Source organism: Oncorhynchus tshawytscha, linkage group LG09, assembly GCF_018296145.1.
Source record: "Oncorhynchus tshawytscha isolate Ot180627B linkage group LG09, Otsh_v2.0, whole genome shotgun sequence".
Lineage (NCBI taxonomy): Eukaryota > Metazoa > Chordata > Actinopteri > Salmoniformes > Salmonidae > Oncorhynchus > Oncorhynchus tshawytscha.
The window spans coordinates 71,806,983-71,833,249 of NC_056437.1; the positions used below are offsets into that span (position 1 = coordinate 71,806,983).

General features: G+C 42.6%; 3 protein-coding genes across 14 annotated transcripts in view; all 3 read right to left on the minus strand.

Annotated features, from left to right (window-relative positions):
- svilc (supervillin c) overlaps positions 1–2,523 on the minus strand; it is a 36,631-nt gene extending 34,108 nt beyond the window's left edge. For 10 of the 11 annotated variants that reach the window (XM_042327371.1, XM_042327369.1, XM_042327368.1 and 7 more), the window contains exon 1: positions 2,392–2,493. The gene's annotated coding sequence lies outside the window, so the exon portion shown is untranslated. Of the gene's footprint in view, positions 1–2,391 lie in introns of all 11 variants that reach the window. The other variant, XM_042327360.1, reaches the window with a different exon arrangement.
- A 2,721-nt stretch (positions 2,524–5,244) lies between these two features.
- Positions 5,245–8,909, minus strand: cdk21 (cyclin-dependent kinase 21). Of its 2 annotated transcripts, none has more exons than XM_042327372.1 (7): positions 7,988–8,909; positions 7,214–7,474; positions 6,894–7,026; positions 6,530–6,697; positions 6,185–6,345; positions 5,949–6,081; positions 5,245–5,834 (listed from the first exon to the last, which is right to left on the minus strand). In XM_042327372.1, exons 1-7 carry the CDS (start codon positions 8,002–8,004, stop codon positions 5,757–5,759), a joined length of 951 nt encoding a protein of 316 aa, XP_042183306.1. In that variant the 5' UTR covers positions 8,005–8,909; the 3' UTR covers positions 5,245–5,756. The 2 variants fall into 2 exon arrangements, with proteins under 2 accessions (XP_042183306.1, XP_042183307.1); XM_042327373.1 differs by having other exon boundaries at positions 7,875–8,908.
- A 3,125-nt stretch (positions 8,910–12,034) lies between these two features.
- Positions 12,035–23,596, minus strand: LOC112258608 (all-trans-retinol 13,14-reductase). The gene is made up of 11 exons (XM_024433095.2): positions 23,212–23,596; positions 22,141–22,323; positions 21,215–21,456; positions 17,406–17,607; positions 17,003–17,200; positions 16,796–16,915; positions 15,922–16,060; positions 13,919–14,028; positions 13,085–13,254; positions 12,747–12,906; positions 12,035–12,565 (listed from the first exon to the last, which is right to left on the minus strand). Exons 1-11 carry the CDS (start codon positions 23,369–23,371, stop codon positions 12,420–12,422), a joined length of 1,830 nt encoding a protein of 609 aa, XP_024288863.1. The 5' UTR covers positions 23,372–23,596; the 3' UTR covers positions 12,035–12,419.
- Positions 23,597–26,267: the final 2,671 nt, after the last annotated feature.

A 26,267-nucleotide genomic window follows, 5' to 3' on the forward strand; every position in this document is an offset into this window, starting at 1 on the left:
TGTTGTGTATTGGCTTTGCTGGCATGCATCACACATTTTAAAGATTTTGCCCCACCAAGATTTACATGCTAAAATCACCACTGCCCCTTATCCTATTAGCATATATGTTTTTTTGTTTAACAGAACTCAAAATGCCCACACAGTAATCTATAATTATTAAAGGATTATTCATAGATAATGTCCATACTAAACCTGTCACGTTCTGACCTTATTTCTGTTATTATATCTTTGTTTTAGTATGGTCAGGGCGTGAGTTGGGTGGGCAGTCTGTGTTTGTTTTTCTATGTTGGTTTTTGAGTTCGGCCTAGTATGGTTCTCAATCAGAGGCAGCTGTCAATTGTTGTCCCTCATTGAGAATCATACTTAGGTAGCCTGGGTTTCACTTTTGGGTTGTGGGTGTTTGGTCCACACAGTACTGTTTTCGGTTTTGTATATTCACGTCATCGTTTGTTGTTTTGTTCCAGTGTTCTATTGTCTTTATTAAAAAACATTAAGAACACTTACCACGCTGCGCATTGGTCCTCCGATCCTTCTCGCTACTCCTCCTCAGAAGAGGAGGACGAGGACCCTTACAAAACCTTAGAACTTTCAGTACAAATGCAATGGATTTTTCCCAAAAATGGGGTCTCTGAACTCACATCTTCCCCCATTGAAGTTAAAGGAGTTACATCAGATGATGTCATCAGGTTCAGGAAAGGAACAGACTGTGAAGGCCAGATTAAAGAGAGGAATTACACGGGATTAGATCTGTAGCCCCCCACTGGGCAGCAGAGTAATTTAAGGGTAAATGAGCGGTGGCTTCCCATCCACTCTTCCCATTCTAAAGGCGAAGTCTACGTCCCTTCTACGGTGATTGGTGAACAGTATGGATTCTTTAATGAAGTGTTGTCATTCAATGAGAGACTAATCGTTTTCATGCAACATTTTTTTTCACTTGAGAAATACTGCACCAAACATCTTAGTTGGATGTAAAAAGATCTCCTCGGCAGAAAATGTCAAAATGAATGACAGATTTCTTGAGTTATCGTAGATTACTTCTATTTTGAGGAAGTATACTGGCTATGGCGTCTCAAGATGGACAAACAGTACTATTGCCACTTTTTTCTAGCTTTTCAAGTGAATGTCTAAGGGAGTAAGCGAGCACACTCGTTCGGTTCGGCTAGCATGCGGAAGGCATAAGGGGTGTTACCTCTCTCTGTGCCCATGTTCTGGATAATCACTGGACACAATGGACATGTGATGCAGGTAAATTGGGGATAGATTTAACCAGAGCCTTGTATTTAAAATAAAATACTCTGGGTTTAAATAGCTTAGAATGCTTCTATCACTGGGGCAGACTTCTGCAGAGCCTATACAAAGACACTAATTGAGTTTAGAAATGATAACAACTGCAGCTTCTAGGACTTGTCTACACTACGGAACATAATGCCTCTAGAGCAGCTGTGGCTCTCCTCCTCCTCCACCCTTCACACTGTAACCCACCCCTCAGCCCCTGGAATGATATGACACATTAACAGTTGTCTACTGTGTGACATCCAAGTGTGAACAATTGGGAAAATTTTGCTCCACCAATGCCAGATGGCATCCAAAAGATCTAGCCTAAATCACATGAATTACATGTGAGTATCAGTGATGACATCACTGTTCCTTTCTGTACATATAGTTCAGTCCTAGATGACATGCCAGTCCACTCTAACTTCCACCCTCTACATCAGCCACAACACAGTCAGTAGCTCACCACTTTAAGAAAACACCATGGCAACAAACGTCATTACCACCAAATATTTATCCAAAATAGGATCTCACAGTATAGTATGTAAGAACGCAAACGGAAAACAAACCCCCACACAAAACAAGACATGAGTCATGGCACGAATGAGAGCAATTTTCCTATGCAAACAAGTCTCAAGTCAAATGTTTGGTAAGATAATGACATTAGGCCGACCAAGTCTCTCCGCAGTTTGATATTACAGATCTTTTAACAGAGTATAATCCCTATTTGATACCAAATGCCAACGGGAAAAAAAACCTGGGGGAAGACCTTCCAATCGGGACACAATTACTTGTCAGTAACTGACGCGTAATGGACACAATTCGAGGGTCTATTTTCCTTGCCACTCGTGCGCACTGAAGAGGTTTTTCTAACTGTGTAGCTATACGATTAATAGATCAAATTAGTATTTAAATGCAAATCATTTAAATGAACTATGTCCTTAAATGTGTCAGTTTATTTGAGTCAAATCAACTGTTGCGATCTAGTTGTGCCAAAGCGCACTAAAACTCACGGGTCATTTACAATGACCGCAAAGCTAAACAATTCCCATTGTAAGTTGGCTCTCAACATGTTTTGTTTTAGAAGGCTACATAAAGGAATTTTGCTTGGGTACTTACATGTACTCGAATCGTAGGGGACCGGCTATGGTCACTAACAACAGCAGGGACTGGGCATTTGTGCGCCGCAGCAACAGAGCGTGAAAGCCCATTTACGGCGAGCGCAGACTGTCCCGGTTAAAAATATAACCCCCTCCCCTTGCCCGGGCGCTGCCACATGCAGGGGACAAGGCTGGGAGAGCTATAGACAGGAACTGACAGAACCAGTACAATGTCAGCACACTGTCAATAGAGCATGGTCTTCTCTATCGTTTAAGCTATGATTGGATGTGTTCATTTTGTTTGCAACAGCATAGGCTACATCTACAATGTCAAGTCTGGCCATTTCATGGATCAAGATACGCTTGAATAAAGATAACTTGAAACCTAAAGACACTTGTATTTATCCAAATATGACTCAGGAATAAAAATCACCTGTTTGAAAGCTAGCACAAAATACTGTAAAGCAAACTCATTTGAGAAGTAACCTACCACCTCTCAGTATAAAATACTGACTCCAGTGCCCAAACAGGCACTTTGCCATTTCACTTAGGTAGCGAAATGTCGTTGCACAAGCAGTAACGAAAATATTGCAATGAGTGAGATGCAAGACTTCGCTCTCAAACAGTCTAACTAGGGCGGCAGGGTAGCCTAGTGGTTAGAGCGTTGGACTAGTAACCTAAAGGTTGCAAATCCCCGAGCTGACAAGGTACAAATCTGTCGTTGAAAATAAGAATTTGTTATTCACTGAATTACCTAGTTAAATAAAAACTGTAACTGCCCTTGCGCGAAGGTTCGCATCACACGCTTACAACGTGGAAGCCACGGGACCAAAACAGTGAAGTTTAGCATTGTGCTCCAATGCTTTTCGTTGTTGCGGAAATTGACCCACTATGCTGTTTACTTTGTGCATCCACGTCATATCGTTGACTCTGCCTTTAAATTAACAGAGTACAAGGCCCAGAATATATTGAAAGGGGGGGGGGATCAGATCAGAGAGCTGGGACAGAGGCCCGTGTACAAATTAGGCAACAAGGGAGAGGGCAGGATGCAGCACTGGCAGTCCCACATTTGAAGAGGCCAAAGATACAACTTCTAAAATAACACCAAGTCACAGATAACTACTTAGAATAACCTCTCCCTAAGTGCAGTATGCCAGAGGAAGTCTGATTCATACTCTAGCTTGGACCACTTCAGGCCTTGAACAATACGAATTTATCTGACCTCATAAACATCATTGCACTTGACCCAGTGTGGCCATACTAAGGTCAACGGTCATGAAAGGAAAGGGTAAATAGCACTGTGGCTGTAACCACATAAGGTCGTGGAGGTGTGAAAACCTTATAGCCATGTTTCTTGTACAAAATAGTAAAACAGACATTTGGTAACATGATATTGTGAAAATAACTTCATTAAAATACTTGTAAGATGTGGGTGAAATCAAACCAAGTCCTATAACAGGTACCGCTCAATTGAATGAATGAAATGAAGACAGTAACACTGTCGAAAGTACGAATAATCAAATGAATTTACATTTGATCAAATAAAACAAGATCACAGAATGTTCTGTCCTGAAAAAAATGCCCCTAACATTAAAATTGCACCTCAAAACTGAAAAAAGTGTATGTTATGGCCAATAAAACAGATGCACAGGTATGACCTTTCCAAGTTTCTAAACAGAGAATATATATGAAATAAAAAAAGGGCCATTATGAACCAAAGGTGCAGTTGGAACAATAATAAAAAATAATGCATTCACTTATATGCTCATACAACAGTGTCATCCACTTGCAGCAACTTCAGATGAATAATATCACTTGTAACAACAATATGCCTCAGTAATAAAGTAAAGCATACACATTCTGAATTATTAACATTTTGTTCTCCTGCAAAATGTTCTAGCAGCTCTTGTTACTGCATTCTTACTTCCTGGTGTCAAATACAGAGCGGAAAACAAATCAAGCAACAATGTATTTTGTTTTGTTTTAACAATAACAAAGTGGCCACCCCGCCTCTGATTTGGTTAAAAGCTGAGGGAGGGGCCTGGGGAAATGTAACCACTCTCAGATGAATTGACAGAGCTGAGGGAGGGGCCAGAGCTGAGCTATGGATGCAAGGGCCGGTTTAAACAATAACAAAGTGGCCACCCCGCCTCTGATTTGGTTAAAAGCAGATGAATTGGGGAATTGACAGACCTGAGGGAGGGGCCTGGGGAAATGTAACCACTCTCAGATGAATTGACAGACCACTCTCAGATGAATTGACAGAGCTGAGGGGCCTGGGGAAATGTAACCACTCTCAGATGGGCCTGGGGAGGGGCCTGGGGAAATGTAACCACTGAGGGAGGGGCCTGGGGAAATGTAACCACTCTCAAATTCAAAGACAGAGCTATGGATGCAAGGACTGACCATCTATATAATATGAAAATTATCGGTTTAAACATGTTTTGAGGTTATACAGTGTTTGTTTACATTGTTCACAAACATTGGAATAAAACAAGCTTATATTTTGGTACAACAGTTTAACTAAGCTCATGAGGCATTTATAAGTTATATTCTTCAAGAATGAATGGGTATGTATTATTCATTTATAAGTTTAAAAAAAAATGGATTTAGCAATTAAGGATTCTAGCTATATGTTGTAGTAAAGCAATATATTTATTGTAATTTAAATTACTGTCAACTTTCCTTTTCCTTCCACCTTGGGTTTTCATGCCATAAGAACTGCAGTTTCGACATCGCTTGATATGAACGTGTTTTTTCATAATACGAAACGAGTCTTCAGAAATGCATTTCAGATAAAACCAGTCAAGATTTGGATATTCATGTTGAACAAATTACCTTTAAAGGGCCGACACTACATAAATGTTTTGACTTTTAAATTGATGATCTATACCCATTGATTGTTAAAGAATATAACTTATAAATACCTAATTAGCTTAGTTCAACTGTCGCACCCCTTCGGAGTCCAACAAATAAGCCTGTTTAACGTCATTGTTTGTACATAATGTAATTATAAACAAACACTGTATAGCTTTAAACACAGTTACATCTATAATTTTGATATCATGGATGGTCAGTCTTTGCATCCTCAGCTCTGTCTATGAATTTGAGATTAGTTCAATCCCCCCCCCCCCATCTCTCAACCTTTTACCAAAACAGTGGCATGGTGCCCACTTTATTACTTAACCTGCAGATTTACCTTCTAAAAAAAAATCACTTTTATTTCCATTCCAAAAAAAATTCTACATTTCGATATAGGTACATTGGATCTTACGGCACGAGAACCCTCAGTGTTCTATAGGCTAGGTAAAAGGATTCCAAGGGAAATGAACCTCTGTCCCAGCTCTCCTCCATCCTCTCCACATCCTGCCAGGTTATGAGTCCTCAGGCGCACACCAGGAAAGGGTGGGAGAGGGCTCTGGAAGCTGAGATGCGATTGGTCGGGCTGAACTCTAGACATTGCTGCAGGCAGAGAGCAAGTGTGTGCTTTAAAAGTACAATAGAATTCAATGATTCATTAACTCGGAAAATTCCTTGTAACAGAAACATGACTCAAAATGTGTATATTGTACATACAAGGAGTAGGTTGTTTTCCTCCTGGCCCAGGTTGGATAAGAGCTGGGTGCAGGGGTCTCTGGGGCACCAGCTACGGGAGTATGAGATGGGGCTCTCCCTGGGCCAGTCCTCCTCGCTGGGCAAGCCAATCACCCTGTGGGACATGGGGAAGAGCACAGGCACACAAGGCACTGGTAAAACACACAACATACATTATTCAAATCAAAAGTTGGGCACGGTAGAAGAAAAAAACTCACTCAAAGATTTTCTGGAGCTGCTGAGCCTCAGTGTATCCACGGAACAACGGTCTCAAAAGGAACAGTTCGGCAAAAATGCAGCCAGCGCTCCACATGTCCACGGAGGACATGTAACCAGAGTGGAGCAGCACCTCGGGGGCCCTGTACCACAGTGTCACCACCTGAAGAGAGAGAGGGAGGTAAAGGAAGGGAGAGGGTGTGAGACGTTGGATAGGACATAGAGAGAAAGATACTTTTTACTTTAAAGTATAGCTCCTTTACCTTAGCTAGACTGGGGGACAATGGCACTGTGACAATTGAACAGATTGTGCATTGAAAGGAGGATGTTCTACTCTGTAGACTTACACAGGGTGTAAGGGCGATGTGATAGGTGTAGATGCGTGCCAGCCCAAAGTCAGCGATCTTCACCTCTCCACGGCTACTAACCAGTACATTCTCCGGCTTCAGGTCGCGGTGCACCAGCATGTTGGTGTGCAGGAAGTCCAGCCCCTGTAGCAGCTGCACCATCACATCCTGTACAGACAGGAAGCAGCATGACAGAATTGCTCAAACACTTTCTCTGACTGTGGCTTATTCTGAAAAGATATGACATTTGTTATGAAAAGTTCAAAAGAGAGTACAGTAAAATGTTATACTAATTCGTAATGGTGTGCTTTTGAGTCATTGAGATTTTATTCAGCTGCAGGTATATAAGGGGGAGAATTCACACCTTAATTTTGTCAAGACTCAGTCCAGTGCTGGGGGCCGTGGTGAGGAAGGTAGACAGGTCTTGGTCGATGTACTCAAACACCAGCGTCAGGTCCAAACTCCTGTTCTTCAGACCAGCAGATACGTCCAACAACCTTTCAGTATGATCAGCAATTAAGGTCAATCATCGTGAACCATTTCTGCTAATGAAATGGCATGACACCATGGTAAACAATTATAAAACACCATCAAACTGATTTTAAACCTAAACATAATTATGTATAATTCATAGGCTATGCAAACATTTTCAGATATAATTACATTCCAGAAAAATGTACTTACTTTACAATGTTGGGATGGTTGAAATACCCGATCTTACGTAAGAGCGCCACCTCTCGGATCATGAAAGCAGGAATCCCACTCTCCGTGTGTCCGGGTATGTTCAACTTCTTCACCGCTACGAGTCGCTGTTGATCGCGGACCTCTCTGGCCTTGTACACCTTCCCATATGCGCCTTCGCCTATCTCTGCAAGTATTTCATAATTCTGATGTTCATCGCACCCATTGACCTCCATGACCGGCCGATTTCGTAGTTGGTTGCAACTAGGATGGAATAGACCATGCGTAAATGCCTGTAAACACGCGGTTAAGTAATACACTGCTTCCACAAGCCTATGCCTTTTACTGGTAACGTTAGCCAGAGGCCTGGGAGGTGAATACGTTCCCGATACTTATTGATCTAGCTAAATGAACTACTTATGCAAGAGAGAAGTTCATTATTGAACAGTTTAGTACGCTTTACACGAAACAACGATGTTATGCATTGCCACGACATAGTTAACGTTCGCTAGCTAGCCAGCAGCTAAGTAGCCAGCAATCTTCATCCAGCTCCACCTAGCAACCACTTGCTAGCTAATCAAAAGGGAATCTTAAAGATGCTTTGTGCAATGTGTGGTTAGCTACACTTAGCTAGCTAATATTTAATTAATTGTGATTAACTTACCTTCTCACACCATAAACTGCAGAGATATGATATACATTTTCAAGATGCTTATAAATGATGGGACCACATTCTGGTACGGCCCCTAATTCTCCTCAACTAATCAGATCTCTCACCACCATCCGATAGACATCTTGCAGAAAACCTCTGTGCGCGTGCCATCATGTCTTGCACATTATGAGCGTTTTCTTATTAATATATACACCAGTTTATTCATGGGATATTTTGTTACTTTTATCATCATAATAATCAATCAATATTCCAGGCCAGCCAGTATCAATATAATTCTAAGGGATAATAATGACAGAAAGGTTGGGGGGAAAAATCTATTAAATCTCTGAGTCCTTCATTATCACAGTTTGTGCTATTGTTACAAAGTCTCCCCATACATTTAGAGTGGAATAATTCATTTTTACAACGATCAGCGTGAATATGTTTTTGTATTCAATGTTTAGTAATGAGCAATTAACTTTGTACATTTGAAGCAAAGCATGTTGATTCAAAACAATCCAGTCTGTACATTGTAAATGTCTAATGCCTCCGTTTGAACACAATGGTTAGTGTTACAGCGCTTTTAAACCTGGTCCACAATTTTGTTTTATTATGGCTTTTTTGCACCAATAGAGAGAGTTACAGTTTCACCCTACATTAATGGAGCATTTAGCATAGCTGGTTGGAAGACTGTCTGAACACTTAAGACATAAGCCACCGTTATCCACAGTATATTGAGTTATGACACATTATTAACATGTGTGCAGCAGTTGTATTGGTACTGGTATCAAAAGTATTGGTAACTTAAATCTACTCCATCCAACACTTTTGTTCTGAATATATTAAGAGTGAAAATATGAAATGTGCTAATCACATCTATCTGAACACTTGATTTCTGAAAACATTTTTTTTATAGCTATCTAAGCAATAATTTCCAAATGTCGAAGGGAATGGCAGCTTAGTGGAGTCTGCCACTAACTAGCACAGTCAGTGTAGTCAGCTCAGGTATCCCCATTGAGACCATGTCTGTGCCTCGGTCTAGGTTGGTCAAAACTAAACATGGCGGTGTTTGCCTTAACAATCTCACTGGAATAAAGACCTCCTCCATTCCTGTCATTATTGAAAGAGATTGTGATATTTCACATCTCAAAATAGGGCTACTTAAATGTTAGATCCCTCACCTCCAAGGCAGTTATAGTCAATGAACTAATCACAGATCATAATCTTGATGTGACTGGCCTGACTGAAACATGGCTTGAGCCTGATGAATTTACTGTGTTAAATGAGGCCTCTCCTCCTGGTTACACTAGTGACCATATCCCCCGCGCATCCCGCAAAGGGAGACTGCATTTGTGAAGGTGGTAAATTACCTTTTAAATGGCGTCAGACCTAGGCTCTGCATCTGCTCCTAGACCTTAGTGCTGCTTTTGATAATATCAATCACTACATTCTTTTGGAGAGATTGGAAACACAAATTGGCCTGCACGGACATGTTCTGGTCTGGTTTAGATCTTATCTGTCAGAAAGATATCAGTTTGTCTCTGTAAATTTCAGTGTTCCTCAAGGCTCCGTTTTAGGACCACTATACATTTTAACTCTTGGTGGTGTCATTTGGAAACATGTTAACTTTCACTGCTATGCGGACGACACACAGCTGTACATTTCGATGAAACATGCTGAAGCCCCAAAATTGACCTTCCTGGAAGCCTGTGTTTCAGACATAAAGGAAGTGAATGGCAGCAAATGTTCTACTTTTAAACTCAGACAAAACAGAGATGCCAGTTCTAGGTCCCAAGAAACAAAGAGATCTTCTTTTGAATCTGACAATTAATCTTGATGGTTGTACAGTCGTCTGAAATAAAACTGAAGGATCTTTGCGTTACTCTGGACCCTGATCTCGCTTTTGACAAACATATCAAGACTGTTTCAAGGACAGTTTTTTTGCATCTACGTAACATTGCAAAAATCAGAAACTTTGTCCAAAAATAATGCAAAAAAAATTCAGCCATGCTTTTGTCACTTCTAGGTTTGACTACTGCAATGCTCTACCTTCCGGCTACCCAGATAAAGAACAAAATAAACTTCAGTTAGTACTAAACACACCTGCTAGAATCTTGTCTTGACAAAATATGATCATATCACTCCAGTGCCAGCCTCTCTACACTGGCTTCCTGTTAAGGCTTGGGCTGATTTCAAGGTTTTACTGCAAACCTACAAAGCATTACATTGGCTTGCTCCTACCCATCTTTCTGATTTGGTCCTGCCTTACATACCTACACGTACGCTACGGTCACAAGACGCAGGCCTCCTTACCATCTCTAGAATTTCTAAGCAAACAGCTGGAGGAAGGGCTTTCTCCTATAGAGCTTCATTTGTATGGAATGGTCTGCCTAACCCATGTGAGAGACGCAGACTCAACCTTTAAGTCTTTATTGAGGACTCATCTCTTCAGTAGGTCCTATGATTGAGTGTAGTCTGGCCCAGGAGTGTGAAGGTAAACGGAAAGGCACTGGAGCAACGAACCGCCCTTGCTGTCTCTGCCTGGCCGGTTCCCCTCTCTCCACTGGGATTCTATGCCTCAAACCCTATTACAGGGGCTGAGTCACTGGCTTACTGGTGCTCTTCCATGCCATCCCTAGGAGGGGTGCGTCACGTGAGTGGGTTTAGTCACTAACGTGATATTCCTGTCTGGGTTGGCACCCCACCTCAGGTTCATAGAGTGGGGGAGATGTTCATGGGCTATACTCAGCCTTGTCTCAGGATGGTAAGTTGGTGATTGAAGATATCACTCTAGTGGTGCAGGGGCTGTGCTTTGGCAAAGTGGGTGGGGTTATATCCTGCCTGTTTGGCCCTGTCCGGGGGTATCGTCGGACGGGGCTACAGTGTCTCCAGACCACTCAGGTCTCAGCCTCCAGTATTTATGCTGCAATAGTTTATGCGTTAGGGGGCTAGGGTCAGTCTTCTATCTGGAGTATTTATCCTGTCTTATCCGGTGTCCTGTGTGTATATCCTCTCTTTCGCTCACTCTCAACACTACCTGGCCTGATGACTCCTTGCTGTCCACCTGGTTGTGCTGCTGCTACAGTTTCAACTGTTCAGCCTGCGGCTATGGAACCTTGACCTGTTCACTGGACGTGCTACCTGTCCCAGACCTGCTGTTTTCAACTCTCTAGAGACAGCAGGTGCGGTAGAGATACTCTGAATGATCGGCTATGAAAATCCAACTGACATTTACTCCTGAGGTATTGACCTGTTGCACCCTCTAAAACCACTGTGATTATTATCTGACCCTGCTGGTCATCAATGAACATCTTGGCAATGTTCTGTTATAATCTCTTCTGTGAGAATCTCCCATCTTACGTCAAAGACACTAGTCACATGATCTCATTGATAGAGGGCTTAGGAAGGATACTAGAGGGCACCCTGCTGGCCACTTTTGATGTGGAGAGCTTGTACACTAAGATCCCACACACTGGAGGCTTGCAGGCGCTGCAACACTTCCTCCAGCAGAGAGACTCTACCCCTGCTCCATCCACTGATTGCATCTTACAACTTACTGAACCGGTATTATCCAATAACTACTTTGTCTTTGAGTTAAGACTTTTTCTTTCAAATTCAGCGTAGCCATGGGCTCCCCTTCCCCCCCATATGTTCCCCCTGTTGATGACGCTCATTATACATTAAGATTGAACCAAAAGATTACATGTAACAAATATGAAATACAAAACAATGTGAATTTGAATTCAATAATAATGTTGATTCTAATATGTATAATATTCAATTATGTTTCTATATGATAATAGCGTAATATATGTACTACGCCATAAACTTTTTTTTTTTTTTAACAGTTTCTGTGCCTTCCTACCCTGAGGAAGGCACAGTGATGCCGAAACGTTGGTAAATATCCATTAAATTGCTGGGAGTTTATATGCTGTTAGTCAGAACCTCCACACCAACACATTTTTTTCTGGGTGTGCGCCAGCTCATGCTTTTTTAATAACTCTTCACCAGGCACAGCCAGAAGAGGACTGGCCACCCCTCATAGCATGGTTCCTCACTAGGTTTCTTCCTAGGTTCCGGCCTTTGTAGGGAGTTTTTCCTAGCCACCGTGCTTCTACAACTGCATTGCTTGCTGTTTTAGGCTGAGTTTCTGTACAGCACTTTGTGACATCAGCTGATGTAAGAAGGGCTTTATAAAATACATTTGATTGAAAGATTCCTCGACATTCAAATTTGTTTTCCCTTAACAGTGAGAGAGAGCAGAGTTCTCTACACTTATTGATAAGAATAGTTACACACTCAAACACACAGTAACAATCTTGAGGCATCTTTTCACTGTGTTGACTGTAGGACCAGAGATTGAAGCCTGTCCCTGCGCTTGTGTTATTGTAGCTTTGGTGAGTTGGATAGAGTAGGGTGAAGTTGCCCCTAGACACTGATCCTGGGTATTTTCCCCCACTAATGTGGATTTGGGGAGAGGAAGTTGATCCTAGATCTGTACTTAAGGGAAACTTCACCCGGCGCAACAACAGGTTGAGGGAGGTGGTCAGTAGCGTGCTACTTCAACTTCTTAGTGTCGACACGTTTGGTCTTCTTGGCCAGAGCGATGGCATCCAGGTGCAGGTTACGGTTGAGGATGACAGAACCACAGGTGAGAGCCCCAGCCAGTGCACCAGCAAAGCCACACACAAACACATCCTGACCTGTACACAGAATACAAACATCAACGCGCAGTAGAAACCAGAGCCGAAAGACCTTTAATACTGAAGTCAAACGTATGACTTATCCAAATGCTAAGCCATTAGTTAGCCTATCGAAAACAGACATATAGCTAGCTTCTCTATGATATATCCTTGGACCCTATCAGCCATATAAGTATCTGACCTGTGAGGTAGAGGTTCTTCAGGGGTGTCTGGGGCCTCACGGTGGCATTGCACTCGGCGCTGAAACGAGCTGTGCCATGGTCTGCTCCATAGATCTCCCCTTTTGGGGCTCCAATGTAGTGTGTGTTTGTTATGGGTGTTCCAGCCTCGATGAACTCAACCTAAAGACAGACCAAGAGAGACGCATGTTTCCAGCGAGGTATTAAGTTACACCATTTGTCAAAATTGAAAGGAAGGGTGTCGATGTTACAACTTACTAGTGCATCCTCCATTGAGATGTTAGGTTTCCTGGAAAAAGCATTCTAGCAGAGTTTAGTACGAATGGGCTAAATGCTCTACCTTGTCCCTGGTAATCTTGGGGAAGACGCTCATCACCACCTCCAGAATCGAGTCACAGAATATCTGCTTCAGCTCCTTGTAATCAGTCCCTCTGTTCGTCACCTTGTCATCCTTCCACTCCTCAAACCACTCATAGTTAGCAAAGCTCACCAGACTCAGGGTGGACTTGCCTGTGGAGAATGGGAAACGAAAAAGGGGTCGAAACATGTCTGTCCAACCTTCATTCTGATGGCATCAGTTAGTTGTGTGCACTTCCAAGAATCAATATTACAAAATGTTTTGGTACAGAGACCAGCAGGCTGGGTTTAGGAACACATTGTAACACTAATGCATTAACATTGGACAGTCAATAGAATGGAACTAATCAACTTAAGACTTTGAAGACTCTGAAAAGGCATTTGATAGCCTGGACAGAGCAACCATCTGGTACCTAATAGAAACAAAAGGATTCTGTAGTTATGTTATCTTTAGTATTTTGTTCCAACTGTTGTCTTGTCTGTGTTTCCATTCATAAAACATTTCACAAAAAAAAAAAAACAGTCTCACATCAGGAATAAAACTAGAACAAACATCTAACACGGCAACCCTCAGGGGAAAGGGTCAACCTAGAAACACCTGGAGGAGAGGTGTCCAGGCGAGAGCAGCCTCAACTGGCACAACCTGGAAAAACTTGCCTCCGAACCAAATAAGATGTAGGACAGTAGTCAATGGATTATACTCCTTATTAGGAGCCAAATGTTTAAATAAGTAGTCAGTCAGTGGATGATTCATTTCCAAGGATAAAATAATTTATTATGGTGAATATCAGTGCAAACACTAGTCTCGTTTCTGTACCTGGTGATCGGTCCTCCCAGGTGGGATCTTTGGCTGATGGAGAGGCAACAAAGAGGATGGGAACACTTTTCGCTGACTCCTCCCTGTTACCCTTCAGATAGGTCTCAACCCTGTAACATCCAGATAAATGGGTATAGTAAGATACTGTAGGCTCTTTAAAACTACAGTAAAGAACACTTCACCCTTCTCAGACTCCGATGCACATATACACTGCATTTGGAAAGTATTCAGATCACTTCTTCTACATTTTGGTACGTTACAGCCGTATTCTAAAATGTATTCAATTGTTTTTTCCCCTCATCAATCTACACACAATACCCCATAATGACAAAGCAAAAATGTTGTTTTTGTTATGTTTGCAAATGTATTCATATAAAATATTACCTTTACATAGTATTCAGATCCATTAAATCAGTACTTTGTGGAAGCACCTTTGGGTATGACACTACAAGCTTGGCACACCTGTATATGGAGAGTTTCTCCTATTTATTTATTATTATTATTATTTTTTTTTTTACACCTTTATTTAACCAGGCAAGTCAGTTAAGAACATATTCTTATTTTCAATGACGGCCTGGGAACAGTGGGTTAACTGCCTGTTCAGGGGCAGAACGACAGATTCATACCTTGTCAGCTCGGGGGTTTGAACTCGCAACCTTCCGGTTATTAGTCCAACGCTCTAACCACTAGGCTACGCTGCCGCCCCAGCGTATTGTTCTCTGTAGATCCTCTCAAGCTCAGTCAGGTTGGATGGGGAGCGTCGATTCACAGCTATTTTCTGGTGGTTTCCTCCAGATGTGACGCTTGGCATTCAGGCCAAAGAGTTCAATCTTGGTTTAATCAGACCAGAGAATCTTGTTTCTCATGGTCAGAGTCCTTTAGGAACCTTTTGGCAAACTCCAAGTGGGCTGTCATGATCCTTTTACTGAGGAGTGGTTTCCGTCTGGCCACTCTACCCTAAAAAAAAAACTGATTGATGGAGTTCTGCAGAGATGATTGTGTTTCTGGAAGGTTCTCCAAACTCCACAGAGGAACTCTGGAGCTCTGTCAGAGTGACCATCAGGTTTTTGGTCACCTCCCTGTTCTTGGGGACCTTCAATACTGCAGACATTTTTTGGTACCCTTCCCCAGAAGTGTGCCTCGACACCATAATACTGTCTTGGGAGCTCTACGGACAATATCTTCGATCGCATGGCTTGGTTTTTGCTCTGACATGCACTGTCAACTGTGGGACCTTATAAAGACAGGTGTGTGCCTTTCCGAATCATGTCCAATCAATTGAATTTACCACAGGTGGACTCCAATCAAGTTGTAGAAACATCACAAGGATGATCAATGGAAACAGGATGCACCTGAGCTCAATTTCGAGTCTCACAGCAAAGGGACTGAATACTTATGTAAAATAAGGTATTGTATTTTCTATACTTTTGCAAAAAATTCTAAAAACCTTTCTTCGCTTTATCATTATGGGGTATAGTGTATAGATAGAGAAAAAAATCCTCACTCTTATTTACTTTTTAGAATAAGGCTGTAACAAAATGTGGAAAAAGTGAAGGGGTCTGAATACTTTCCGAATGCACTGTAGACCGTGCTTGTTAAACAGTGTGAATATCTATTGAGGTTCCAACATGTGAAATTAGTGTAGTGGTGAGTGTGAACTGATACTATTTTGACAACACCACATTTTAGTTTATACCAAACAGATTACTGTAACAGCACAATCTTTGATGCACACAGTAAAAGGTCGTGAAATACAGAATATGTGACTACATAGACTCACTATCACAGTCTCATGTACCGTAGGTTATGTAATGTCACTTCTCTCTCGAAGTCCACACCACAATACCGTACACAATATTTGCCTATGCAACACATCAGATATATGTTAATAAGGACAAATAAGGTGTAAATTAAAATTTAAAAAAATCGACAAGTCATTAGACAGTGGGGCCTATGGGGACACGCCGAACATTTAGGGTTAAACAAAGAGAGGAAGGACCTACAGTTCATCCATGTTGTGCTCTGTGAAGATCCAGTAGTTATCTGCTTTGAGACCCAGGTCCTCCTTGGTTCCAGTCAGGCCCAGGAAGATGCTCAGACCTCCCGCCCCGTTTTTCATCATACCAAGCTGCTTCTGGATGGCTGAAGGGCATCACAAGATCATACAACATTCATGATTAGTAGGGATGTGCATCTTTCCCTTTCAAGAAGATTCTATATGTATCAAGATAAATGGGCTCCGACACACTAAGTTTTAGTTTGAAATGATTTGGTTTGATTAGAGGAACAAAATCAATGCGGTTCGATGCACTAACATTTGTTGCATAAACACATTCATTTTAAATTCAAATCTGCAGCTGATGGAGCTGTGTGTGTAAGTGATATATAGGTCTATGATATGGAATAGGCCTACCACTCATTGGTCAGCGCTATTGGTCAAAGCTATGGACAGAATGCAGTTTAACTAGGCTACTGACATTGCCTGGGGTTGTTAAATATGACTTGAAAATTGACTTGAAGATTAATGACTGTCAACATAATTCCACACTTTGTTTGACACTGAAGTAGAGGAAACAATTGTCACAAAATGTTAGGTATTTTCAGAAGGTAGAAAGAAAGTAATTTGAGCCCCAAAAAATTCCTATACCTGCAATTTGTAACATTTGAATCGATTCTCTGACCGATGCATGCTACATTTGGATCGGGCTGGGGTCTCGATGCTTAGATATCTTTTGAACCGGGGACCGATGCCCAGTGGTGAACAGTTACATCATTAATGATTAGGCATCACAAGAAACATTATCTAGACAAGTGTCAACTAACAATTCAGTCTTAAACGCAGACATCTTGAACATACACCTTAATACACTCACCCACCTGGCATGTCCTGGAGTTCCTTAGGCAGCAGCCGCTGATAGGTGTTGAAGATGCCGGCGTTGGAGATGACCATTGGAGCATGCACATGGATCTCCTCCTGACCCTTCATGACGCTCACACCTGAAATCATGGGGGGGAAAAAAAGAGGTGGTCAAATCTGACCATCTGTGTGATCAATCAATTCATCTTTCAACCAGTCCTATTCACCAATAGCCTCCTTGTTGTCGTTGAACAGGATGCGGTTGACTGGGGCGCGGACGAGTACGGCCCCCCCGGCTTTCTCAACGATAGGGATCATGTGATAGGCGATCTCACTGGCTCCTCCTATTGGGTACCAGGCACCAGTCAGGTAGTGGCAGACCATCAGGCTGTGCATGGAGAAGCTGGCTTCCTTGGGCATGTTACCTGCAGTTACACAACAAAATGGAGTCCTATAAAAACCAAACACTCTACAAAATGGATGCAATTAATTTGTTCCACGTGGAGAGAATGTGTGTCCCCCAAAACGGCACAAATTAGTGAACCACATAGGGAATAGGGACACAGTCTATCATTTGAGATGGCTGTGGTTATGCTCTCCACTATCAGGAACTACAGCAGCCTACCCTACCGTAAGTGCCAAAAATGTAGCTGAAGATGACCCTGAGGTCATTGTTCTTAGTCAGCTCGTTGACCACCTCTGTCACGCTGCGAGACGCCATGCGGAAGAAGAATGACAGACGATTGGCCAGGCCTGTGTACACCAGGAACTTGGCCAGGGGGACAGGAATGAGCTTCAGCAGACCCAGGAACCAAATGTTGTGTCCTGCTTTCTGTAGATGGAATACATACAGTACCAGTCAAAAGTTTGGACACACCTACTCATTCAAGGGTTTTTCTGTATTTTGACTATTTTCTACATTGTAGAATAATGAAGACATCAAAACTATGAAAACACACATGGAATCATGTAGTAAGAAAAAAAAAAGTATTAAACAAATCAAATGATATTTGTCACATGCATCAAATACAGCCTTCACCTTAGTGAAATGCTTACTTACAAGCCCTTAACCAACAATGCATACAGGAGGTACCGGTACAGAGTTAATGTGCGGGGCACCGGTGTCGAGGTAATATACATGTAGGTAGAGTTAAAGTGATTATGCATAGATAATAAAAAGAGTAGCAGCAGCGTTCTTGGGGGGGGCAATGCAAATACTCTGAGAAGATTAGATGTTCAGGAGTCTTATAGCTTGGGGTTAGAAGCTGTTTAGGATCCTTTTGGACCTAGACCTGGCGCTCCAGTACCGCTTGCAATGCGGTAGCAGAGAGAACAGTCTGACTGGGGTGGGTGGGGTCTTTGACAATTTTTATGGCCTTCCTCTGACACTGCGTTGTATAAAAGGTCCTGGATGGCAGAAAGCTTGGCCCCGGTGATGTACTGGGCCGTACGCACTCCCCCCAGTAGTGCCTTGCGGTCAGATGCCGAGCAGTTGCCATACCAGGCAGTGATGCAACCAATCAGGATGCTCTCGATGGTGCAACTGTAGAACTTTGAGGATCTGAGGACCCATGCCAAATCTTCTCAGTCTCCTGAGGGGGGGAATAGGTTTTGTCCTGCACTTTTCACAACTGTCTTGGTGTGCTTGGACCATGTTATTTTGTTGGTGATGTGGACACCAAGGAACTTGAAGCTCTCAATCTGCTCAACTACAGCCCCGTCGATGAGAATGGGGCCGTGCTCGGTCCTCCTTTTCCTGTAATCCACAATCTCCTTTGTCTTGATCACGTTGAGGGAGAGGTTGTTGTCCTTGCACCACATGGTCAGGTCTCGGACCTCCCCCCTATAGGCTGTCTCATCGATGTCAGTGATCAGGCCTACCACTGTTGCATCATCAGCAAACTTAATGATGGTGATGGAGTCGTGCCTGGCCTGAACAGGGAGTACAGGAGGGGACTGAACACACACCGCTGAGGGGCCCCCGTGTTGAGGATCAGCATGGCGGATGTGTTGTTACCTACCCTTACCACCTGGGGGCAGCCCGTCAGGAAGCCCAGGATCCAGTTGCAGAAGGGGGTGTTTCGTCCCAGTGTCCTTAGCTTAGTGATGCGCTTTGAGGGCACTATGGTGTTGAACGCTGATCTGTTGTCAATGAATAGCATTCTCACGTAGGTGGTCCTTCCAGGTGAGAAAGGGCAGTGTAGAGTGCAATAGAGATTGCATCTGTGGATCTGTTGGTACGGTATGCAAATTGGAGTGGGTCTAGGGTTTCTGGGATAATGGTGTTGATGTGAGCTCTGACCAGGCTTTCAAAGTATTTCATGGCTACAGACTAGAGTGCTACGGGTCAGTAGTCATTTACGCAGGTTACCTTAGTGTTCTTGAATACAAGGACTATGGTGGTCTGCTTGAAACATGTAGGTATTACAGACAGAGAGGGAGAGGTTGAAAATGTCAGTGAAGACACTTGCCAGTTGGTCAGCGCATGCTCGGAGTAGACGTCCTTGTAATCCGTCTGGCGCAGCTACAGAGTGATCACATAGTTGTCCGGAACAGCTGATGCTCTCAAGCATGTTTCAGTGTTACTTTCCTTGAAGTGAGCACACAAGTTATTTAGTTCATCTGGTAGGCTCATATCACTGGGTATATGTAGTCTGTAATAGTTTGCAGGCCCTGCCACATCCACCGGTGTTGTACGAGTCAATCTTAGTCCTGTATTGACGCTTTGCCCGTTTGATAGTTTGTTGGAGGGCATAGCGTGATTCCTTATAAGCTTCCGGGTTATAGTCCCGCTCCTTGAAAGCGGCAGCTCTACCCTTTAGTTCAGTCCGGATGTTGCCTGTAATCCAAGGCTTTTGGTTGGGGTATGTACGTACAGTCACTGTGTGGACGACGTCCTCAATGCACTTATTGATGAAGCCAGTGACTGATGTGGTGTACTCAATACCATCGGAAGAATTCCGGAATATATTCCAGTCTGTGCTAGCAAAACAGTCCTGTAGTTTAGCATCTGCTTCATCTGACCACTTTTTAAATAGACGAGTCACTGGTGCTTCCTGCTTTCATTTTTGCTTGAAAGCAGGAATCAGGAGGATAGAATTATGGTCAGATTTGCCAAATGGAGGGCGAGGGAGAGCTTTGTACGCATCTCTGTGTGTGGAGTAAAGGTGGTCTAGAATTTGTTTCCCTCTGGTTGCACATTTAACATGCTTATAGAAATTAGGTAAAACTGATTTCAGTTTCCCTGCATTAAAGTCCTCGGCCCCTAGGAGCTCCGCCGCTGGATGAGTGTTTTCCTCTTTGCTTAGTGGTATACAGCTCATTGAGTGCGGTTTTAGTGCCAGCATCGGTCTGTGGTGTTATGTAGACAGCTACAAAAAAATGCAGATGAACACTCAAGCTGTAGACTATACTATCTACCTAATCATGAGATACTCTACCTCAGGCGAGCAAAACCTTGAAACTTCCTTAGATATCGTGTACCAGCTGTTGTTCACATAAATGCGTAGGCCCCGGCTCTTACCAGAGGCTGCTGTTCTGTCCTGCCGATAGTGTATAACCTGCCAGCTGTATGTTCTTAATGTTGTCGTTCAGCCCGTTGGTAGGATAACCGTGCTTTCAGTTCGTCCCATTAATTTTCCAGCGATTGAATGTTAGCTAGCAGGATGGAAGGCAAGGGCAGATTAGCCACTCGCCCCCTGATGCTCACAAGGCACCCTGATCTCTTAATGCGAAGTCTGTTTCCTTCTTCAGCAAATAACGGGGATCTGGGCCTGATGTCTGTATTATATACCTCCCATCTGACTCATTGAAGAACTCTTCATCCAGTTTGAGGTGAGCAATCGCAGTTCTGAAGCTCTTTTCGGGGATAAGAGACAGTAGCAGCAACATTATGTACAAAACAAGTTACGAACAACAAAACTTTTTTTTTTAAATAGCATGGTTGGTTAAGAGCCGATAAGACGGCAGTCTTCACCTCCCGGCGCCATCAGCCAAATATATTTTATGTTTGAGATTCTTCAAAGTAGCCACCCTTTGCCATAATGACAGCTTTGCACACACTTGACTCCACAACCCTTGCCCTCAACACAGATGACAAACAGACCAGTCCCCAGATGTTAGCTCCTCTTCACCAAAGTGCAATCTCACAATTCCTTGCATTTGGCATAGAGTCCAACCTATCCCTGGTATAAGTAGGGAAAAGGTTCTGAGCTCAGATAACAGCACAAGGCAGTTAGCATAAACCAGCATAAACCACAATTTCCAATAACAGCAGCAACATTAGCACAAGCATAGCAGTCTATTCATCTTGCAAAGCGGATTACTTAGTTGACCTTAAACATCAAAATAAACAATCACCATTACTGTTCCATTCAAACACTTGTCATCAACAACTTCATACCGGAGACATCGGTTGACATCATGTAACAGCACCATACCTTGACCAGCCTCATGTACTCATCGATGGCCGCCTCCTCCCCAGGAAATAACTTCTTCAGCTCGTCAGGGAAACGGTTCCTGCCACTGTAGATGGGGTAGGTGCGCCTGTTTCCAGGAGGGCCCAACACCACCTGGTCAAAGGGGTTGTCCAGTGGCTCCCACTGCAGCTGACCATTGGTCAGCTGGTCAAGCATGCAGCGGAAGGGCTTATGCTCCAACAGGTCCCCGATGTAGTGGATACCTGAGGTGGAGGCATGATTGATAGATGTATTTTATTATTAGATCGTCTTATATATTTAGGATGTCTGGCTCACATCACATGGGCTTATAAGACACAGTATTATTGATACATAGTTTGCATTTACAGTGTTTCACACTTGGACACAAACTCACAATTTTTTGGTTGAGACAAAACCAGGCTAGGGTCAGCCCAGGACATGTGGTCAGGACATGCGTTCAAATTTATTTAGGAACTTATTCAGGGTCTCAACTTACTGTTGAGAGTTGGAATAGTAGAATACAAAAGGTGCCATTTTTCTCTGCGCCCCATGGCAAAATGTGTCGAACTGCAGGAAAATGTCATTTTTTTCTCTTTCCGCTGTCAAGAGGGGGAGGGCTCTAAAATGTGTAGGGCCCTCAAAAGGCTAGGGCTGGCTCTGTCTGCATGAGTGGGTATCTGATGTAGGAATGCAGAACCACAAGCCACTATGCAGAACCCCACCACCAACAAAACGTTGCCCATCCCTGGTTTAGGTCACCAACAGAAATAGACTTGGTTCGTCGCCACTACCACTTCTGAGTAAAGGAAGGTATCTACCACATTTAGTAAGGAAAGGTAAACTGATAGCTGCCTTCTAGGTAAGGAAAGGTAAACTGATAAGAGCCTTCTAGGTAAGGGAAGGTAAACTGATAAGAGCCTTCTCACCCACGTCAAACTCAAAGCCTTTCTCTGTGAAGGTGTGGCAGCAGCCTCCAGCCCGATCATGTTGCTCCAGAACCAGGACCCGCTTTCCAACCTTAGCCAGCAGCACCGCCACCCCAAGACCACCAATTCCACTGCCAATGACAATGGCATCTAGTTTCTCAGGTACTTTACTGGCCAAGAAACCTGGTAAGAAAGAGTAATAAAAACATACAATTAACACAGATATTGTCAGTTAAATCTTCTTACATGAAACAAATAACGATGTGTTCCAGCAATATTATCCCACGGACTGTGCAAAGACAGCCTAGAACCACGTTTCCATCTAACCATTTCATGCTGATGAATTATACCTGACCCATGAAAAAAAAGTTACGACCGCATTTTCATGGAAACATTCAAATGCAGTACAATTATATAGGCATAAATGCAAATCTCATTTGTTCGTTCGATATGGTGGGATCTTTTGTCGGTAAAATGAATTATGCTATAAATTAATTATGTGCACTACGTAATTACACACCGCGTTTTATCCGCAAAAAAAGTCTGATGGAAACACATGTCTGGTGGTTTTATGCAGATTTTTGAATATATTCGAATGAAAGTCTGTCCCAAATTGGACGAAAACCTAGCTAGTGGTACTGAAACAGGTGTTTGTGTAGCAGCTATAAACATGATATAGTGCGGAGTGGATTTCGTTTGAAGAATGAGTTTAGTCACTAGTGCAGTATAAACAGCTTTGGCCAGCTTGTGACCCAGTACCGTCGGTGACAATCAGTGTAGTCATAAGATATTGTAGAACCATTGACATGGTTTAACAGACGTGATTTAACAGACTAAATATTTGCCTGACCTGCTTTCCTACTTCAAATAAATGCTAATACTCTTGCGATACATGTGAACTACAAAGCCATTTAATTATGCAACCAGATATAACTTTCGAAACACACAGGACAAGGGTGACTGCCAAAAAAATATTTACAGAATGTAAATTTATTTGCGCACATATTCCTAGGAAACTATATTTCGTGCATGCATTGGTGATCGGTCAAGCCTTGTGTCCACGAGACTCACCCTGCTTCAGAACTTTGTTTTTCTCCTTCTTTTGGGTGACCAGTGGTTTAAGCGGCTCACGAGTGTCGATATCGAAAGGATTTGGTCCGGATGTACGGAACACATATTTGTATAGTATTGCAGCTAGAGCAGCACAAATGATTGCTACAATGATCCACATTTTACGAATTTTAATCGGGGCACCTTCTCACTTTTCGAAGTGGACACACACTTCCGCGTGCGAACAAGTGGTTCAGAGCCACTTGGAACCCTTCCACGCATGACAGACAGCACATGTGTTTATGGTCGTACCTCCGTCGTTTTCAGCCAAAGAACATCAGAATTACTAAATAGTGTAAAAACGACGCCCACAGCTGATTCGCCCAGACGGTATAATGAGGATTCTATTAAAGTGACCCGGGCTCAACGCGCGTAGTTTCCACCGGGTGAAAAGCGAGCTGCCTCCCAGGCATTAGCCAGCTGCACGTAAAACTCAGTTTTAGTCGAATTAACGTCAGATTTGACTTTTCGCAGCAGGTTAGGAGAATTCACGTAGCAGGTTATGATGATTAAGGTTGAGGTTAGGAAAATAGTTATATACTGAACAAAAATATAAACACAACAATTTCAAAGATTTTACTGCGTTACAGTTCATATAGGGAAATTAGTCAATTTAAATAAATTAATTAGACCCTAATCTACGGATTTCACATGACTGGCCCCCACAAAAGGGCTTTATTACAGACACAAATACTCCTGTTTCATCAGTTGTCCAGGTGGCTGGTCTCAGACGACCCCACAGGTGAAGAAGCCAGATGTTCACGAACAGGGATGTAAAACAAATTTGTTTAGCTTTTTGTGCATATGAAAAAATTCAGCTCATGAAACCAACACTTTACATGTTGCGTTTATATTTCTGTTCAATATAAATAGTCTCAAAACAAAAGTGACGTAGGTCAGCACGTGGAGTAATGAGTAGGATTCTGTTTTCAATTGCAAAAGTGTTTGCTTTTGACAACGTATCTGCCTTCCACATGAAACTAGTTTGAAAATGTGAACATATAACATATGGAAAAGAGATGTTTCTGAACGATGGATCATGCTGCCTTATTGACGACATAAGGGAGTGGCGCAGATTGTTGGGCACTCCTGCCTCACTGGCTTCACCTGGTGAAGTGATGGCCCATAGGCAGGTTCAACCGAGGCCATATTAGACTGCTGCCACCGATTGAACATAGACTATACAAAGAACATATCACTTAGTCATGCATTACTTAAATGTGTTGACAGAACAGAAAATGATACCATTACATACCTCACCAGTTTTTCACATATTCAAATCTCTTTTTTATTTAAAAAAAAGCAAACCACAACAGTATCATGAGCAAGTTAAATACTAAAGCAATTGAGCAAAAACTGAAAAGGTATCCTAAAGTACAACATACAGTATCATTTCCCCCCACAGAAAATTCATACAAGATGTTAGTTTTATGCAAGTATTTGCATTGTCAATGAGAAGCTCAGTGAATATACAGTACCAGTCAAATGTTTGGAAACACCTACTCACTCAAGGGTTTGACTTTCTTTTTACTATTTTCTACATTGTAGAATAATGGTGAAGACTTCAAAACTATGAAATAACACATATGGAATCATGTAGTAACCAAAAAATATTTTTCCATTTGTTAATTTGACATTCTTCAAAGTAGCCACCCTTTGCACACTCTTGGCATTCTCTCAACCAGCTTCATGAGGAAAGCTTTTCTAACAGTCTTGAAGGAGTTCCCACATATGCTGAGCACATGTTGGCTGCTTTTCCTTCACTCTGTGGTCAAATTCATCCCAAACCATCTCAATTGGATTGAGGTTGGGTGATTGTGGAGGCCAGGTCATCTGATGCAGTACTACATCACTCCCCTTCTTGGTCAAATAACACTGGAGGTGTGTTGTGCCTGTTGAAAAACAAATGATAGTCCCACAAAGCGCAAACCAGATGGGATGGCGTATCGCTGCAGAATGCTGTGGTAGCCATGCTGGTTAAGTGTGCCTTGAATTCTAAATAAATCACTGACAGTGTCACCAGCAAAGCACCCCCACACCACCTCCATGTTTCACAGTGGGAACCACACATGCAGAGATCATCACAAGTTTTCACCTATAGACCTATGCCTTCTGTCAGGAGGGCTCATAAAAGTTCAAACTTTTGACCCCTTGCCACAGCATGGTTATCTTTGGGGTCATCTCCAGCCCATACACAAGGAAGCCAAAATCTCAACTTGTCCAGTGGACTCAGAATTCCATCAACAGGGAACACGATGCAAAGCTAATGTCCTTTGCTCGTGTTTCAAGGAGGTAAGGTCACAGAATAAGGAGGACAGGAGCCCAAGCAAGTCTCTTCTCCTTATTGGTGTCCTTTATTACTGGTTTCTTTGCAACAATTTGACCATGAAGGCCTGATTCACACAGTCTCCCCTGAACAGTTGATGTTGAGATGTGTCTGTTACTTGAACTCTGAAGCATTTATTTGGGCTGCAATTTCTGAGGCTGGTAACTCTAATGAACTTATCCTCTGCAGCAGAGGTAACTCTGGGTCTTCCTTTCCTCACACAGTCTCCCCTGAACAGTTGATGTTGAGATGTGTCTGTTACTTGAACTCTGAAGCATTTATTTGGGCTGCAATTTCTGAGGCTGGTAACTCTAATGAACTTATCCTCTGCAGCAGAGGTAACTCTGGGTCTTCCTTTCCTGTGGCGGTCCTCATGAGAGCCAGTTTCATCATAGCGCTTAATGGTTTTTGTGACTGCAGATTGACCTACCTTCATTTCATAAAGTAATGATGGACTGTCTCTTTGCTAAATCTTTGCTTATTTGAGCTATTCTTGCCATAATAAGGACTTGGTATTTTTCCAAGTAGGTATATCTTCTGTATACCACCCCTACAACCCAACTGATTGGCTCAAATACATTAAGGAAAGAAATGTCTCAAAAGCATTAAGGAAAGAAATTCCACAAATTAACAAGGCACACATGTTAATTGAAATGCATTCCAGGTGGCTACCTCATGAAGCTGGTTGAGA